The 17,799-nt window shown below is 43.6% G+C and overlaps 1 protein-coding gene across 1 annotated transcript in view; it reads left to right on the top strand.

Moving 5' to 3' along the window:
- The window catches only part of GRIA3 (glutamate ionotropic receptor AMPA type subunit 3), a 336,547-nt gene that overhangs the window by 87,139 nt on the left and 231,609 nt on the right, over window positions 1-17,799 (top strand). Inside the window, exon 3 of the mRNA XM_044305700.1 lies at window positions 15,875-16,114. Within this exon, the coding sequence (XP_044161635.1) occupies window positions 15,875-16,114 (240 nt within the window). The remainder of the gene's footprint in view (window positions 1-15,874; window positions 16,115-17,799) is intronic.

Genomic DNA, 17,799 nt, shown 5'->3' with positions numbered 1-17,799 from the left:
TGACCACCGGGCGAACCGCAAGGCCATCTGTCGTTTTGAATAGTTTTAGGGGTGTTGTTTCTAATATGTGGTTATATATATATATATATATATATATATATATACATATTTTTTTTTTTTTGTATGTGTGTTTTGCGACGTTCTGCAGCTATCTTTTAAACAATACCTCCACTGGAATTTTAATAAAGGTTTAGGAAGGAAGTGAAAGAGATGAAAAGAATGGCCGACGGCCATTCTTATCCTTTGCAGCTATCGTCATATTTCTCAGGACTACTGGCTGCAAACATCAAGTCAGCATGTGACAAGAAGATACAAGGAAAAGACTCAACGTAATTGTTCAATTACAGTGCCAATTATATTCACTATTATTTGCTCATGACTTTGTAAGAGAGATCATTAGGGTGTTTATAGGGAAAGAAATGTGCAGTGAGGAGTCTATGCAAAGGTGTTCAAATGAAAATTGTATTCATGGCAATTAAAGACCATGTTATTAATGCTAATTTAGCCTTTTCACATGCACTCTAATACCATGTGTCATCTGTTATTGTTTATTGCCATCCTTCATTTATCAGATGTAAAACTTTATAAGCCCAGGAACCCCGAGCTGTTTATCAACACAAGTGACATTTTTACCGGACCCTGTCAATGAAAGCTGTAGAATATTAATAGAGTTGCAGGTTTAGAAACCAAATGAGAGCTAAGATAATTAGTTCTTTTATCTCCCTCTTTAAAAAAAAAAGGTTTATTTGCCCTTTAAATGGGATGATAAAATCCAATTGGCATCCTGTGGCGTGCTCGGAGTAGATAATAAGTAATTTATTAGTATTAAAGGAAAAGGTTTAAATAATGTTTGTTATTGGAGTTTAGCTAATTCCGGAGGATATCGTGATGCTACAGATTCTGGAAATCTATGACTGATATCTGCAGTAATTATTGATAACTGATTATATTCAGGAGGCCATCCAATACAATTGTTCTAAAAGCATGCTGATCCTGCACGTTACATTATCTGGTATGAGTACCTGAATTCTTACTCTGTACATCTGTAAAGTTCTGGTCTTCAAAGAGGTTGAGCAAGAACAAGCAATACAATAAAATCTAAGCAACCAGTTTTGTTTTTCTTTTTTTGAAGAAGAAGAATTTTGACTTGTAAAAGTTTTCCATTTCTTGTATAGGATTAAAGTAGGTTATGCCCACAATCTAAGGCCTCATTCACATGTCAGTAAATTATGTATGTGTGCTGTCTGTGGTCTTTATGGAGCGCTCACGCATCCATTGACTTTATTGTGTGTATTCACATAGCAGTGATTTGACACTGACTGTGGGTTGGGGTGAAACCATAGACGCATACGCTATTTTTGTCCTGATTATGGATCCCTCAATAACTCTATGGGTCTATGAAAACCATAGATGCAACACGGGTGCCGTCCATGTTTGCTTTGTGATTTTCATGAACCACTGGTAGGAGATGCTCTGGAAACTAGTTTTCAGCCAAGTAGTTTACATGGAATACGGATGACACATGGAGGGCTAATAATGGACACACAGACCAAACAAGGAATCTTGACAAACATCTTCATGGATGAGCCACTGACTATCTTGTCTTAGATGTCATCATGGACATGTGGAAGAGGCCTTTGACTTACAATATGGCTGATTCTTTGACTTTCCAGGTCAATGCTAATCTTAAAAAGATCATCCAACAAGAGAAAAATATTTATAAAATATTAAATTATTTTCCTTCCTAATATGTTTTATAGTGCAAAGGTGCTTTGATCTGCAGGTGTCAGCCCTGGTCCCAGGTCCCAACTACTGCACTCCCAGTTTATCTTCAGAAAGAGTTTCCAGTGCTGATATATGACCAATGCTACATAGTAAAGGGGGCTGGCTTCCTGGCCCATTCCAGTAGGTAAGCCATACTGCTTACATGTCTATGCATTGGGCTGGCTTGGCTATTGAAATGAGTTATTCAGCCCTCTTCACACTTAGCACTGGTCACATGCCAACATAGGAAACTCTTTCCTGTGTCATATATAAGACAGAAGTGAGAGATTGGGGCTGGGAGATTGGGGCACATTTTAGCAATCAAGAACATTAGTAAGTCCAATTATTTAACATTTGGGACAAACCATTTAAAATGCCAGTACATGCTACAAAAAATGTCAGTATCATAAAATATTATTATTTTTTGGTTGCAGCACTGTATAGAGATTGTCATAATTTACAATGGGACTAATTTTCCTGACACAGTAGCATAAATAGATCCCATAGGGGCCCATAGCAAACTTAATATGGGCCCCCTGCACAGCCAATTTTCCAGTACCCAAGCGTCAAACACTTCTAAGCAATGGGAAATGCAAAGCACAAAGCCCTGGATTTCGGACAAATTTACAGTCCTTTATTATTAAGCAGAAGAAATTTAAATGTTAAAATTTTTAATAAATAGTCACCCTTGGCCTCAACCAATTTACCTGACTTTTATGATGGAAAAAGTGGAACTGGTACAAAGATAAATTCCCCAATTAAATTCTCCTTCTCTGCTTTACATATCACAAATCAGTCTTCCTGCGGCAACCTCTAGAGGGAGCTCAGTGCATAGAAGTTTATACAGCTATCATGGTCTGCAATGGAAGCTGTAATTGTGTCTTTGAACTGAGTTTCCCCTGGTGACAGCTGGATGAAAATGCAGTACTTTCATACCAGGAACAAAAGTAGGAGTTCAGTGCCACACTCCTCTTCCCCCTGGTCTCCATAGCAGTCCCATGGTCTGCCTCCATTGAAGGTATGCCACTGCAGACACACACAAGGTCCAATTACATAGGAATCACTTAACCTATTTTTTAAGCATGGGCGAAAACCAGATATAAACATAGAGAAATTATATACATTTCATAGATATACTGTGTACATAGATATACTGTGTAATTAGATTCAATTCCAGGACTCCAGTCAGGGGCGTAGCTAAAGGCTCATGGGCCCTGGTGCTAGAGTTCAGCTTGGGTCCCCTTCCCTCAGTGCTTTGTGGCCAGGGGCAGGGAAGCACATAGCCTTCGTCCTGCCTGAGGCAAAAATTGAGATGGCACCTCCCCTATGCCAAATTCTTGACCTAACCCCTTCAAGTATAACTTGACCTGCATGCACTTTCTATAATACTGGTGTCTTCTTATGTGGTACAAGGGTCTTTGGGCCCCCTCAGGCTCTTGGGCCCGGTAGCGACTGCTTTCCTCTGCATCCCCTATAGCTACGCCTCTGACTCCAGTGCTATAAGGCCACAGTGCTACCCATTGAGCCACCTTGCCACCATCCTCAATACAGTTTAACAAGTACAATCAAGCAAGTTCAAGTTTATGTTAATGTACGGTAGCATCAAGCCAGCAATTATCTCATGTTCATGGACAGCTCAGCTTTCAATATGATCACATGTTAATTGGTTTGCTTCATTTACAATGATCTGTATGCGTACCCAACTTGAGCAACATTTTTTTGTAGTCAAAATTTATTTGTTATCTGCCTAGTCATTTTTGGGCAGCACAGTACTAGTCAGTATGAATAGTTACTCCTTAGATGGCCATCAAAGTGATACTATTGTAATATTGGTTAGGGAATGTTATACATTTGTAATGATTATTGCCACAAACTAATAAGTCATAATTACAATATTACTAGTAGTAGAAGCAGTAATATCATGCATTTATAGTAGGATTGTGCAGTAATTTACTGTATTTCCCATGTTTTGGGCTGGTTATCCATGAATGATGATCACGTTTTGAAAAATCCCCAGGCAAACCCTGGTCAAAAATAAATTCATCACTTTTGTATGTGCTTCTGCAGTCTCTGTGGATTCCTTAAGGGACATTTTGGAGCATGCCTCCTGCTATTTAATAGCCATCAGTTTCTGTTTTCAGTAATCATACATGCCTCAAGCCCTTTGTAGCTTGTGTTCTATATGCTCTCTGTATCTTCCTAAGAAAGAATTGCAGTCTGAGCTATATAACAAATGATCAACAGGGATACTCATGTTCTTTCCATTTGTTTCAGTTATCTTACCACAAAGGTTTCCATAGAATTATAAAAAAAAAAAATAAAAAAAAATTGTGGTGTGATGTTTGTGCTGCTGCTCTTTCTGAATGTATTTATTATGGATGATAAAATCTTGAATTAGAAGGGAAAAAATAACTAAACTACAATAAAGTATAAAATAATGCCCTTCTCAGAGGTAATTCTTGTTAATCTTGGGTATATACGCTAAACAATGCTCCTACTATATATGATGAATATATGGCCCCAACATATATCATGCGAATGCATGTCATATAGTTGCATACGGCATGCCATAAAATTAATTGTGACAAAGTATAGCTCATTGTGTAGGTTTTTTGTATATTAGGGAAGCATACTCGACTACACTTTTCAAAACATATACAGGTGGATAGCACCAACATATGGCAAGACATCAATCTTTTGTCAAATGTTGGACCAATTAAAAGCTATGGACACGAGCAACGTATATGCCAGCATCATAGCCTAATTAATTGATCACGTATTAATTTGCAGTATTATTATGGTAATTTTCAAGTAGTAATTAAGTATTGACATTTTAAGACTTAAAATTCAGTAGAGTATATGGAATTCCACTCAATAGTCATTTATTTAGAAGTAGTACTAGTTGCCTAATGAAATTTGTAAACATAACTTTATTATCAAAAAAAAATATATTTTTTAATCATTTTCCTAGTGCCATAAAGCAATTTATACTGTATGTACAGTGGCATGCAAAAGTTTGGGCTCCCCTGGTCAAAATTACTGTTACTGTTAACAGTTAAGCAAGTTGAAAATGAAATGATCTCCAAAAGGCATAAAGCTAAAGGGCATCTGTCAACAGATTTGTGCCTGTTACATGCGCTCTTGGCTAGTGATGAGCGGCAGGGGTCATATTCAAATTCGTGATATTTCACAAATATTTTGTAGAATATTCGTTGTATTCTACATTCTTTTTTTTTTACTCGAAAATCAGCAAGGTAATGATTTTGTACCTGTTACATGCGCTCTTGGCTAGTGATGAGCGGCAGGGGTCTTATTCAAATTTGTGATATTTCACTAATATTTTGTAGAATATTCGTTGTATTCTACATTCTTTTTTTTTTACTCGAAAATCAGCAAGGATCTTGTTATATGCGAATATTACTCAATCAATACAGGCATGGGTAAAAAACAAATATATTGCACTATAGAATATAGTGCTTTATATTTGTTTTTAGAATATTTGTCATTTTTTCGGAACACATGATTCCTCTCTGCTTGTGAGCCAATGAGTCATTGGCTCACAAGCAACTTAAGCAGGGAGGAATCATGACTAGAGTTGAGCGAACACCTGGATGTTCGGGTTCGAGAAGTTCGGCCGAACATCCCGGAAATGTTCGGGTTCGGGATCCGAACCCGATCCGAACTTCGTCCCGAACCCGAACCCCATTGAAGTCAATGGGGACCCGAACTTTTCGGCACTAAAACGGCTGTAAAACAGCCCAGGAAAGGGCTAGAGGGCTGCAAAAGGCAGCAACATGTAGGTAAATCCCCTGCAAACAAATGTGGATAGGGAAATTAATTAAAATAAAAATTAAATAAATAAAAATTAACCAAAATCAATTGGAGAGAGGTTCCATAGCAGAGAATCTGGCTTCCCGTCACCCACCACTGGAACAGTCCATTCTCAGATATTTAGGCCCCGGCACCCAGGCAGAGGAGAGAGGTCCCGTAACAGAGAATCTGTCTTCATGTCAGCAGAGAATTAGTCTGCATGTCATAGCAGAGAATGAGGCTTCACGTCAGCCACCACTGCAACAGTCCATTGGCATATATTTAGGCCTAGCACACAGGCAGAGGAGAGAGGTCCCGTAACAGAGAATCTGGCTTCATGTCAGCAGAGAATCAGTCTGCATGTCATAGCAGAGAATGAGGCTTCACGTCAGCCACCACTGCAACAGTCCATTGGCATATATTTAGGCCCAGCACACACACAGGCAGAGGAGAGAGGTCCCGTAACAGAGAATCTGGCTTCATGTCAGCAGAGAATCAGTCTGCATGTCATAGCAGAGAATGAGGCTTCACGTCAGCCACCACTGCAACAGTCCATTGGCATATATTTAGGCCCAGCACACACACAGGCAGAGGAGAGAGGTCCCGTAACAGAGAATCTGGCTTCATGTCAGCAGAGAATCAGTCTGCATGTCATAGCAGAGAATGAGGCTTCACGTCAGCCACCACTGCAACAGTCCATTGGCATATATTTAGGCCCAGCACACACAGGCAGAGGAGAGAGGTCCCGTAACAGAGAATCTGGCTTCATGTCAGCAGAGAATCAGTCTGCATGTCATAGCAGAGAATGAGGCTTCACGTCAGCCACCACTGCAACAGTCCATTGGCATATATTTAGGCCCAGCACACACAGGCAGAGGAGAGAGGTCCCGTAACAGAGAATCTGGCTTCATGTCAGCAGAGAATCAGTCTGCATGTCATAGCAGAGAATGAGGCTTCACGTCAGCCACCACTGCAACAGTCCATTGGCATATATTTAGGCCCAGCACACACACAGGCAGAGGAGAGAGGTCCCGTAACAGAGAATCTGGCTTCATGTCAGCAGAGAATCAGTCTGCATGTCATAGCAGAGAATGAGGCTTCACGTCAGCCACCACTGCAACAGTCCATTGGCATATATTTAGGCCCAGCACACACACAGGCAGAGGAGAGAGGTCCCGTAACAGAGAATCTGGCTTCATGTCAGCAGAGAATCAGTCTGCATGTCATAGCAGAGAATGAGGCTTCACGTCAGCCACCACTGCAACAGTCCATTGGCATATATTTAGGCCCAGCACACACACAGGCAGAGGAGAGAGGTCCCGTAACAGAGAATCTGTCTTCATGTCAGCAGAGAATTAGTCTGCATGTCATAGCAGAGAATGAGGCTTCACGTCACCCACCACTGCAACAGTCCATTGGCATATATTTAGGCCTAGCACACAGGCAGAGCAGAGAGGTCCCGTAACAGACAATCTGGCTTCATGTCAGCAGAGAATCAGTCTGCATGTCATAGCAGAGAATGAGGCTTCACGTCACCCACCACTGCAACAGTCCATTGGCATATATTTAGGCCTAGCACACAGGCAGAGCAGAGAGGTCCCGTAACAGACAATCTGGCTTCATGTCAGCAGAGAATCAGTCTGCATGTCATAGCAGAGAATGAGGCTTCACGTCACCCACCACTGCAACAGTCCATTGGCATATATTTAGGCCCAGCACACACACAGGCAGAGGAGAGAGGTCCCGTAACAGAGAATCTGTCTTCATGTCAGCAGAGAATTAGTCTGCATGTCATAGCAGAGAATGAGGCTTCACGTCACCCACCACTGCAACAGTCCATTGGCATATATTTAGGCCTAGCACACAGGCAGAGCAGAGAGGTCCCGTAACAGACAATCTGGCTTCATGACAGCAGAGAATCAGTCTGCATGTCATAGCAGAGAATGAGGCTTCACGTCACCCACCACTGCAACAGTCCATTGGCATATATTTAGGCCTAGCACACAGGCAGAGCAGAGAGGTCCCGTAACAGACAATCTGGCTTCATGTCAGCAGAGAATCAGTCTGCATGTCATAGCAGAGAATGAGGCTTCACGTCACCCACCACTGCAACAGTCCATTGGCATATATTTAGGCCTAGCACACAGGCAGAGCAGAGAGGTCCCGTAACAGACAATCTGGCTTCATGACAGCAGAGAATCAGTCTGCATGTCATAGCAGAGAATGAGGCTTCACGTCACCCACCACTGCAACAGTCCATTGGCATATATTTAGGCCTAGCACACAGGCAGAGCAGAGAGGTCCCGTAACAGACAATCTGGCTTCATGTCAGCAGAGAATCAGTCTGCATGTCATAGCAGAGAATGAGGCTTCACGTCACCCACCACTGCAACAGTCCATTGGCATATATTTAGGCCTAGCACACAGGCAGAGCAGAGAGGTCCCGTAACAGACGATCTGGCTTCATGTCAGCAGAGAATCAGTCTGCATGTCATAGCAGAGAATCAGGCTTCACGTCAGCCACCACTGCAACAGTCCATTGTCATAAATTTAGGCCCAGCACCCAGGCAGAGGAGAGAGGTCCCGTAACAGACAATCTGGCTTCATGTCAGCAGAGAATTAGTCTGCATGTCATAGCAGAGAATCAGGCTTCATGTCAGCCACCACTGCAACAGTCCATTGGCATATATTTAGGCCTAGCACACAGGCAGAGGAGAGGTTCATTCAACTTTGGGTAGCATCGCAATATAATGGTAAAATGAAAATAAAAATAGGATTGAATGAGGAAGTGCCCTGGAGTCCAATAATATATGGTTATGGGGAGGTAGTTAATGTCTAATCTGGACAAGGGACGGACAGGTCCTGTGGGATCCATGCCTGGTTCATTTTTATGAACGTCAGCTTGTCCACATTGGCTGTAGACAGGCGGCTGCGTTTGTCTGTAATGACGCCCCCTGCCGTGCTGAATACACGTTCAGACAAAACGCTGGCTGCCGGGCAGGCCAGCACCTCCAAGGCATAAAAGGCTAGCTCTGGCCACGTGGACAATTTAGAGACCCAGAAGTTGAATGGGGCCGAACCATCAGTCAGTACGTGGAGGGGTGTGCACACGTACTGTTCCACCATGTTAGTGAAATGTTGCCTCCTGCTAACACGTTGCGTATCAGGTGGTGGTGCAGTTAGCTGTGGCGTGTTGACAAAAGTTTTCCACATCTCTGCCATGCTAACCCTGCCCTCAGAGGAGCTGGCCGTGACACAGCTGCCTTGGCGACCTCTTGCTCCTCCTCTGCCTTGGCCTTGGGCTTCCACTTGTTCCCCTGTGACATTTGGGAATGCTCTCAGTAGCGCGTCTACCAACGTGCGCTTGTACTCGCGCATCTTCCTATCACGCTCCAGTGCAGGAAGTAAGGTGGGCACATTGTCTTTGTAGCGTGGATCCAGCAGGGTGGCAACCCAGTAGTCCGCACAGGTTAAAATGTGGGCAACTCTGCTGTCGTTGCGCAGGCACTGCAGCATGTAGTCGCTCATGTGTGCCAGGCTGCCCAGGGGTAAGGACAAGCTGTCCTCTGTGGGAGGCGTATCGTCATCGTCCTGCCTTTCCCCCCAGCCACGCACCAGTGATGGACCCGAGCTGCGTTGGGTGCCACCCCGCTGTGACCATGCTTCATCCTCATCCTCCTCCACCTCCTCCTCATCCTCGTCCTCCTCGTCCTCCAGTAGTGGGCCCTGGCTGGCCACATTTGTACCTGGCCTCTGCTGTTGCCAAAAAACCTCCCTCTGAGTCACTTCGAAGAGACTGGCCTGAAAGTGCTAAAAATGACCCCTCTTCCTCATCCTCCTCCTCCTCCTCCTGGGCCACCTCCTGTTCCATCATCGCCCTAAGTGTTTTCTCAAGGAGACATAGAAGTGGTATTGTAACGCTGATAACGGTGTCATCGCCACTGGCCATGTTGGTGGAGTACTCGAAACAGCGCAACAGGGCACACAGGTCTCGCATGGAGGCCCAGTCATTGGTGGTGAAGTGGTGCTGTTCTGTAGTGCGACTGACCCGTGCGTGCTGCAGCTGAAACTCCACTATGGCCTGCTGCTGCTCGCACAGTCTGTCCAGCATGTGCAAGGTGGAGTTCCACCTGGTGGGCACGTCGCATATGAGGCGGTGAGCGGGAAGGCCGAAGTTACGCTGTAGCGCAGACAGGCGAGCAGCGGCAGGATGTGAACGCCGGAAGCGCGAACAGACGGCCCGCACTTTATGCAGCAGCTCTGACATGTCGGGGTAGTTGTGAATGAACTTCTGCACCACCAAATTCAGCACATGCGCCAAGCAAGGGATGTGCGTCAAATTGGCTAGTCCCAGAGCTGCAACGAGATTTCGCCCATTATCACACACCACCAGGCCGGGCTTGAGGCTCACCGGCAGCAACCACTCGTCGGTCTGTTGTTCAATACCCCGCCACAACTCCTGTGCGGTGTGGGGCCTGTCCCCCAAACATATGAGTTTCAGAATGGCCTGCTGACGTTTACCCCGGGCTGTGCTGAAGTTGGTGGTGAAGGTGTGTGGCTGACTGGATGAGCAGGTGGAAGAAGAGGAGGAGGAAGCCGAGAAGGAGGAGGTGGCAACAGGAGGCAAAGAATGTTGCCCTGCGATCCTTGGCGGCGGAAGGACGTGCGCCAAACAGCTCTCCGCCTGGGGCCCAGCTGCCACTACATTTACCCAGTGTGCAGTTAGGGAGATATAGCGTCCCTGGCCGTGCTTACTGGTCCACGTATCTGTGGTTAGGTGGACCTTGCTACAGATGGCGTTGCGCAGTGCACACTTGATTTTATCGGATACTTGGTTGTGCAGGGAAGGCACGGCTCTCTTGGAGAAGTAGTGCCGGCTGGGAACAACATACTGTGGGACAGCAAGCGACATGAGCTGTTTGAAGCTGTCTGTGTCCACCAGCCTAAATGACAGCATTTCATAGGCCAGTAGTTTAGAAATGCTGGCATTCAGGGCCAGGGATCGAGGGTGGCTAGGTGGGAATTTACGCTTTCTATCAAATGTTTGTGAGATGGAGAGCTGAACGCTGGCGTGTGACATGGTTGAGACGCTTGGTGACGGAGGTGGTGGTGGTGGTGTTGGTGGTACATCCCCTGTTTGCTGGGCGGCAGGTGCCAACGTTCCTCCAGAGGCGGAGGAAGAGGCCGAGGCGGCAGCAGCAGAATAGGCCGAGGCGGCAGCAGCAGAAGAGGTAGCAGGGGGAGCCTGAGTGACTTCCTTGGTTTTAAGGTGTTTACTCCACTGCAGTTCATGCTTTGCATGCAGGTGCCTGGTCATGCAGGTTGTGCTCAGGTTCAGAACGTTAATGCCTCGCTTCAGGCTCTGATGGCACAGCGTGCAAACCACTCGGGTCTTGTCGTCAGCACATTGTTTGAAGAAGTGCCATGCCAGGGAACTCCTTGAAGCTGCCTTTGGGGTGCTCGGTCCCAGATGGCGGCGGTCAGTAGCAGGCGGAGTCTCTTGGCGGCGGGTGTTCTGCTTTTGCCCACTGCTCCCTCTTTTGCTACGCTGTTGGCTCGGTCTCACCACTGCCTCTTCCTCCGAACTGTGAAAGTCAGTGGCACGACCTTCATTCCATGTGGGGTCTAGGACCTCATCGTCCCCTGCATCGTCTTCCACCCAGTCTTGATCCCTGACCTCCTGTTCAGTCTGCACACTGCAGAAAGACGCAGCAGTTGGCACCTGTGTTTCGTCATCATCAGAGACATGCTGAGGTGGTATTCCCATGTCCTCATCATCAGGAAACATAAGTGGTTGTGCGTCAGTGCATTCTATGTCTTTCACCGCTGGGGAAGGGCTAGGTGGATGCCCTTGGGAAACCCTGCCAGCGGAGTCTTCAAACAGCATAAGAGACTGCTGCATAACTTGAGGCTGAGACAGTTTCCCTGGTATGCATGGGGGTGATGTGACAGACTGATGGGGTTGGTTTTCAGGCGCCATCTGTGCGCTTTCTGCAGAAGACTGGGTGGGAGATAATGTGAACGTGCTGGATCCACTGTCGGCCACCCAATTGACTAATGCCTGTACCTGCTCAGGCCTTACCATCCTTAGAACGGCATTGGGCCCCACCATATATCGCTGTAAATTCTGGCGGCTACTGGGACCTGAGGTAGTTGGTACACTAGGACGTGTGGATGTGGCAGAACGGCCACGTCCTCTCCCAGCACCAGAGGGTCCACTAACACCACCACGACCATGTCCACGTCCGCGTCCCTTACTAGATGTTTTTCTCATTGTTATGGTTCACCACAACAACAAATATATTATTTGGCCCAATGTATTGTATTCAAATTCAGCGGGATATAAATTTGAGGCCTAGTATTTAGGCGCTGGGTGACCGGTATGGATTTAGTGACAGAATTAGACTTGGAAATGCACAGAAGCGTGTGTGTGAAGTTATTCTGAATGACCCAATGTGCACCTTGAATATTATATACCCTTTTTGGGATAGATTTCAAATAGCTCTGATATAGCAGGAACCACTAAATTATGAAATTGCTAAATTGGGAATTGTACTTCAACCCAGAACAAAAAATGTGCTTTGACGGGCACTAAATAACTTTCCCAGCTACAACAGTACAGCGGTAACGAGAGATTTAGAGGGATTTAAATTTGAGGCCTAGTATTTAGGCGCTGGGTGACAGGTATGGGTTTAGTGACAGAATTAGACTTGGAAATACACAGTAGCGGGTGTGTGTGAAGTTATTCTGAATGACCCAATGTGCACCTTCAATATTATATACCCTTTTGGGATAGATTTCAAATAGCTCTGATATAGCAGGAACCACTAAATTATGAAATTGCTAAATTGGGAATTGTACTTCAACCCAGAACAAAAAATGTGCTTTGACGGACACTAAATATCTTGCCCAGCAACAACAGTACAGCGGTGGGTAACGAGAGATTTAGAGGGATTTAAATTTGAGGCCTAGTATTTAGGCGCTGGGTGACAGGTATGGGTTTAGTGACAGAATTAGACTTGGAAATACACAGTAGCGGGTGTGTGTGAAGTTATTCTGAATGACCCAATGTGCACCTTCAATATTATATACCCTTTTTGGGATAGATTTCAAATAGCTCTGATATAGCAGGAACCACTAAATTATGAAATTGCTAAATTGGGAATTGTATTTCAACCCAGAACAAGAAATGTGCTTGAACGGACACTAAATAACTCGCCCAGCTACAGCACTAGGGACAGATTTAGCTGGATATAAATTTGAGGCCTAGTATTTAGGCGCTGGGTGACCGGTATGGATTTAGTGACAGAATTAGACTGGGATATGGCCAAAAAATGAACAGACTATTGCTGGTTAAATGCACTTGGTGTGACAGCTTCACCCTGATGTAGGCTTTAGCCAAAAAACAACCACACCATTGAGGGTTAAATGCACTTGGTGACAGGCGCAGCTTGCCCCTGATTTTGTATATGGCCAAAAAATGAACAGACTATTGCTGGTTAAATGCACTTGGTGTGACAGCTTCACCCTGATGTAGGCTTTAGCCAAAAAACAACCACACCATTGAGGGTTAAATGCACTTGGTGACAGGCGCAGCTTGCCCCTGATTTTGTATATGGCCAAAAAATGAACAGACTATTGCTGGTTAAATGCACTTGGTGTGACAGCTTCACCCTGATGTAGGCTTTAGCCAAAAAACAACCACACCATTGAGGGTTAAATGCACTTGGTGACAGGCGCAGCTTGCCCCTGATTTTGTATATGGCCAAAAAATGAACAGACTATTGCTGGTTAAATGCACTTGGTGTGACAGCTTCACCCTGATGTAGGCTTTAGCCAAAAAACAACCACACCATTGAGGGTTAAATGCACTTGGTCGCAGCTTGTGCTGGCGCACCACAAGACACAAAATGGCCGCCGATCACCCCAGAAAAATGAGACTGACAAACGGTCTGTGCAGCCTAAAAACAGTGAGCAATTGAGGATCAGCAGCTCAATGATCCACAGCTGCAGATCGATCAGTTAATCAAGTCCTTTGGAGGAGTTAATCTGCCTAATCTCGCCCTACTGTCGCAGCCGCAACCTCTCCCTACGCTAATCAGAGCAGAGTGACGGGCGGCGCTATGTGACTCCAGCTTAAATAGAGGCTGGGTCACATGGTGCTCTGGCCAATCACAGCCATGCCAATAGTAGGCATGGCTGTGATGGCCTCTTGGGGCAAGTAGTATGACGCTTGTTGATTGGCTGCTTTGCAGCCTTTCAAAAAGCGCCAAGAAAGCGTCACAAAAGCGCGAAGAAAGCGACGAACACCGAACCCGAACCCGGACTTTTACGAAAATGTCCGGGTTCGGGTCCGTGTCACGGACACCCCAAAATTCGGTACGAACCCGAACTATACAGTTCGAGTTCGCTCATCCCTAATCATGACTTCAGATGGAAAAAAATGACGAATATTCTAAAAATCTAATATATAGCACTATTTTGAATATATTGCTATATATTCGTTTTTTTAGAATATTCTTCATTTTTTTCCATGAATCATTGGCCCACAAGCAATAAGCAGGGAGGAATCATGTGTTCAGATGGAAAAAATAACGAATATTCAATATAACGAATATATAGCACTATACGATAAATATTTGCAAATTCTCAAAGTGGCGATATTCAAGATAAAAATTTGCTTTTCGAATATTCGTGCTCAACAGTACTCTTGGCAGCTGAAGGCATCAGTGTTGGTCCCATGTTCATATGTGCCCACATTGCTGAGAAACATGAAGTTTTAATATATGCAAATTAACCTCTAGGAGCAATGGGCTCAGCTTCCTCTGCAATGGCAATGCTCCCATTGCTCCTACAGGCTCATTTGCATATATTGAAACATTACTTTTCTCAGCAATGCAGGCACATATGCCAAGCGAACATGAAGCAGGTCAGCCAGTTTCATAGGTACAAATCTGCTGACAGAAGCCCTTCAAAGATGACACATTCCCTTTGTATTTTAAGGAAAAAAATGTTTTTATTTTCACCTTTTCTATTTTTAAAATAACAAAAAAAGGAAAAGAGCCTGAAGCAAAACTTTGGGCTCCCTGCATGGTTAGCACCTAGGAGCTACTTTGGCAAGTATCACAGTTTGATAATGCTTTTTGTAGCCAGCAAAGAGTCTTTCAATTCTTGTTTGAGGGATTTTCATCCATTCTTTCTTGCAAAGGTCTTCCAGTCCTGTGAGATTCCTGGGCCGTCTTGTATGACCTTTTTTGAGGTCTATCCACAGATTTTCAATGATGTTCAGATCAGGGGACTGTGAGGGCCACGGTAAAACCTTCATCTTGTGCCTTTTGAGGTAGTCCATTGTGCATTTTGAGGTGTGTATAGGATCATTATGCATTTGTAGAAGCCATTTTTTTTTTAAAATTTGCATGCCTTTGTAACTTGGAAGGACGGCATTGTTAGGAGGCAATGCCAACAGGATTTCATGTTAGCACTCGGTTCATTGCTGATGTTGTAAGCACTAAACAAACATTTAGAGCATACACTATTTGAGCAGCCATTACTTTCCAGTGATGGCCACGCTACACAATATGCATAAGTCTGCTACAAAGTATTACCCTTGCTACAACTTTATGGCATTATATATTTATTAATTTTTTTACATTTTTGAGTTTTTAGACAATGAATGATAGATTGTATCTCCCTGATCAGAAACGTTTGCTTTCAATAGCTGAAATTTACTTGAATCACCTTCAGACCAAAGAGGGACGTTGTTCTGTAATATCTTAGGTGTAAATACTATATGTTGTGTACACAATCTGTCCTTGTGTATAACAATAAGGTCATAAAGTTTAATCCTCTTTAATCTATAAGAAAAATATCTGTCATCGGGCTAAAGAGAAACTTGTATAAAAATAAACTATAATTGTCTAAAACATGAGCTTAAGCCTGTGAGATTATACAGGCATAAGAAAATAACCACATGGATGTTTTATCTAGATAGATAAATAATTTATAGATAGATAGGATGGAGAGGTAGAATAATTTGCAAACAGATACTGTAATATTTGATACATAGATGAATAGGAACCTCAATCTACAATGAAATACCCATAAAAATTCTTTACAGACTTTTTTTTATCTTTAAAAATCTAAATGTATAGAACTGAAGAAAAAAAAAAGGAATTCGATGAAATGTGTGAAATCAGAATTTACTGTTTAAGTAATTTGACTAAAGTGTCAGCAAAATAATTTGTCTTTTGCATTTTCTTTGTCTTTTATTAAACTATTTTTTTACCATTTTTCTTCTCAGTTTGTTCACAGTTTTCCCGTGGAGTCTATGCCATCTTTGGGTTCTACGATCAAATGTCTATGAACACTCTTACATCATTTTGTGGTGCCCTTCATACGTCATTCATCACACCAAGCTTTCCAACAGACGCAGATGTACAGTTCGTAATCCAGATGAGACCGGCACTTAAAGGACCTATTCTCAATCTTCTCAATGATTACGATTGGCAGAGATTTGTGTATCTATATGATACTGAAAGAGGTAAGAAAAATCCATACTTGACATGTTATATTTCAAGTCTGATATGTAGCCCATACAGACAAGCAAACCATGAAGACTTTAGTACAGATTGTATAATTCATCTCATAGTTATGAATGGATTTCTCCGATTTGTATACTACACAGTTTAAAAAGTAACAATTATGGGGTCAAAATTCTGTGTTTTGTAGAATACCAAAATGCTGTTGATTATGGCATCTTATGACCCTGCTTTCACACCTGAGCGTTTCTCAAACGCGCGTTTTACGCGCGTTTTTGTTGCGCGTTTTTATGCACGTTTTTTGTAATAGTAAACGCGCGTTTGACGCGCGTTTGTGTGATTGACTGCAGTGTCCTATGGCCACAAACGCGTGTCAAAACGCCCCAAAGAAGCTCAAGTACTTGATTATGCGTCGGGCGTTTTACAGCGCGATCGTACGCGCTGTAAAACGCCCAGATGAGAACCATTCCCATAGGGAATCATTGGTTTCTCCTTGTTGAGCGTTTTACAGCGCGTAGGAACGCGCTGTAAAACGCTCAGGTGTGAACCCAGCCTAATGGTCAAGGCCTGAAAACAAGAGGTGAATTGTGAGCCATGAAGAACATACATTTTGTTGGGGGAGAATTGGGAGCACTCCATACTTTAGACTGTTGACCAGTCCAGCAGTACATGGCAGGTTTAGCTGAAAATATTATATGTATAATTACTATGGATATCCCAGAAAAGATAAGTTTTGCATCACACCAACATATCCCCATGCAAATAGTTTCCTATTGACTCCTGTGAAACATCCAATGTTCACCAAAGGGATTCAGCTTGTGATCATTTTGGCCAAAAGTTATCCATCATGGCCACAGATTACTCCAGTAACTAAAGAGTTTCCAAATGACTAAAAGCTATATTATTACAGGTCCCTAGCTGCAAACATACACATAGCTAGTGTGGCTTGTGGTGTGTTTTTAGACATGTAGAAGGAGCGGTTTTAAAGATCAATCTGCTTGCACATACTGATAATCTGTATACTTCCCATTTAAGGGGTAGTGCAGGATTAGGAAAACATGTCTGCTTTCTTCCACAAACAGCACCACACTTGGTTGTGTCTGGTATCACCATTTCAGTGAATGGGTCTGACTTGCAATTCTGTACAGAACCTTAGAACAAATATGTCGCTGCTTTTTAGAAGAAAGCTTCATGTGTTTGTGGACAATCCCAGTAAAAATGGAAACATTCCAAGAATGAGGAATTGCATATGACTCATTCTTGAGAGTAGACATACGAGGGCTATATGGCGTAAATGAAGACTATGAGTTCTTATAGCCAGGCAGGCTTATTATTGGACAGAACTTGCTTGCAAAGATGGTAATTTCCAATACTAAGAATATATTATGGCATAAATGTTTATACTCCTACACTAAATGGTTATTATAAACCCCACTGACTTCTAATATTAAACCATGTAAAAGTACAATGATGTAATTGAACCTTATGCCTGTGTAATAACTCCTAAAGAAGAATTGATGTACATTAGGAAAAGGATATCTGTCTATGAGGGATTCAGAGTAAGCCTCTTGATACATTGCAATGATTTTTGATTGCTATCAGTGGGCCATGTCTGTCATAGCTTCACTCTTCAGGGCGACCAGGGCCGCTGCTCCACTCCATCGATCTTCTGCAGATTCCTTAAAGA

This window comes from Bufo gargarizans, chromosome 9, assembly GCF_014858855.1.
Source record: "Bufo gargarizans isolate SCDJY-AF-19 chromosome 9, ASM1485885v1, whole genome shotgun sequence".
Classification (NCBI taxonomy): Eukaryota; Metazoa; Chordata; class Amphibia; order Anura; family Bufonidae; genus Bufo; species Bufo gargarizans.
This window is presented reverse-complemented; position numbering and strand designations above follow the sequence as displayed.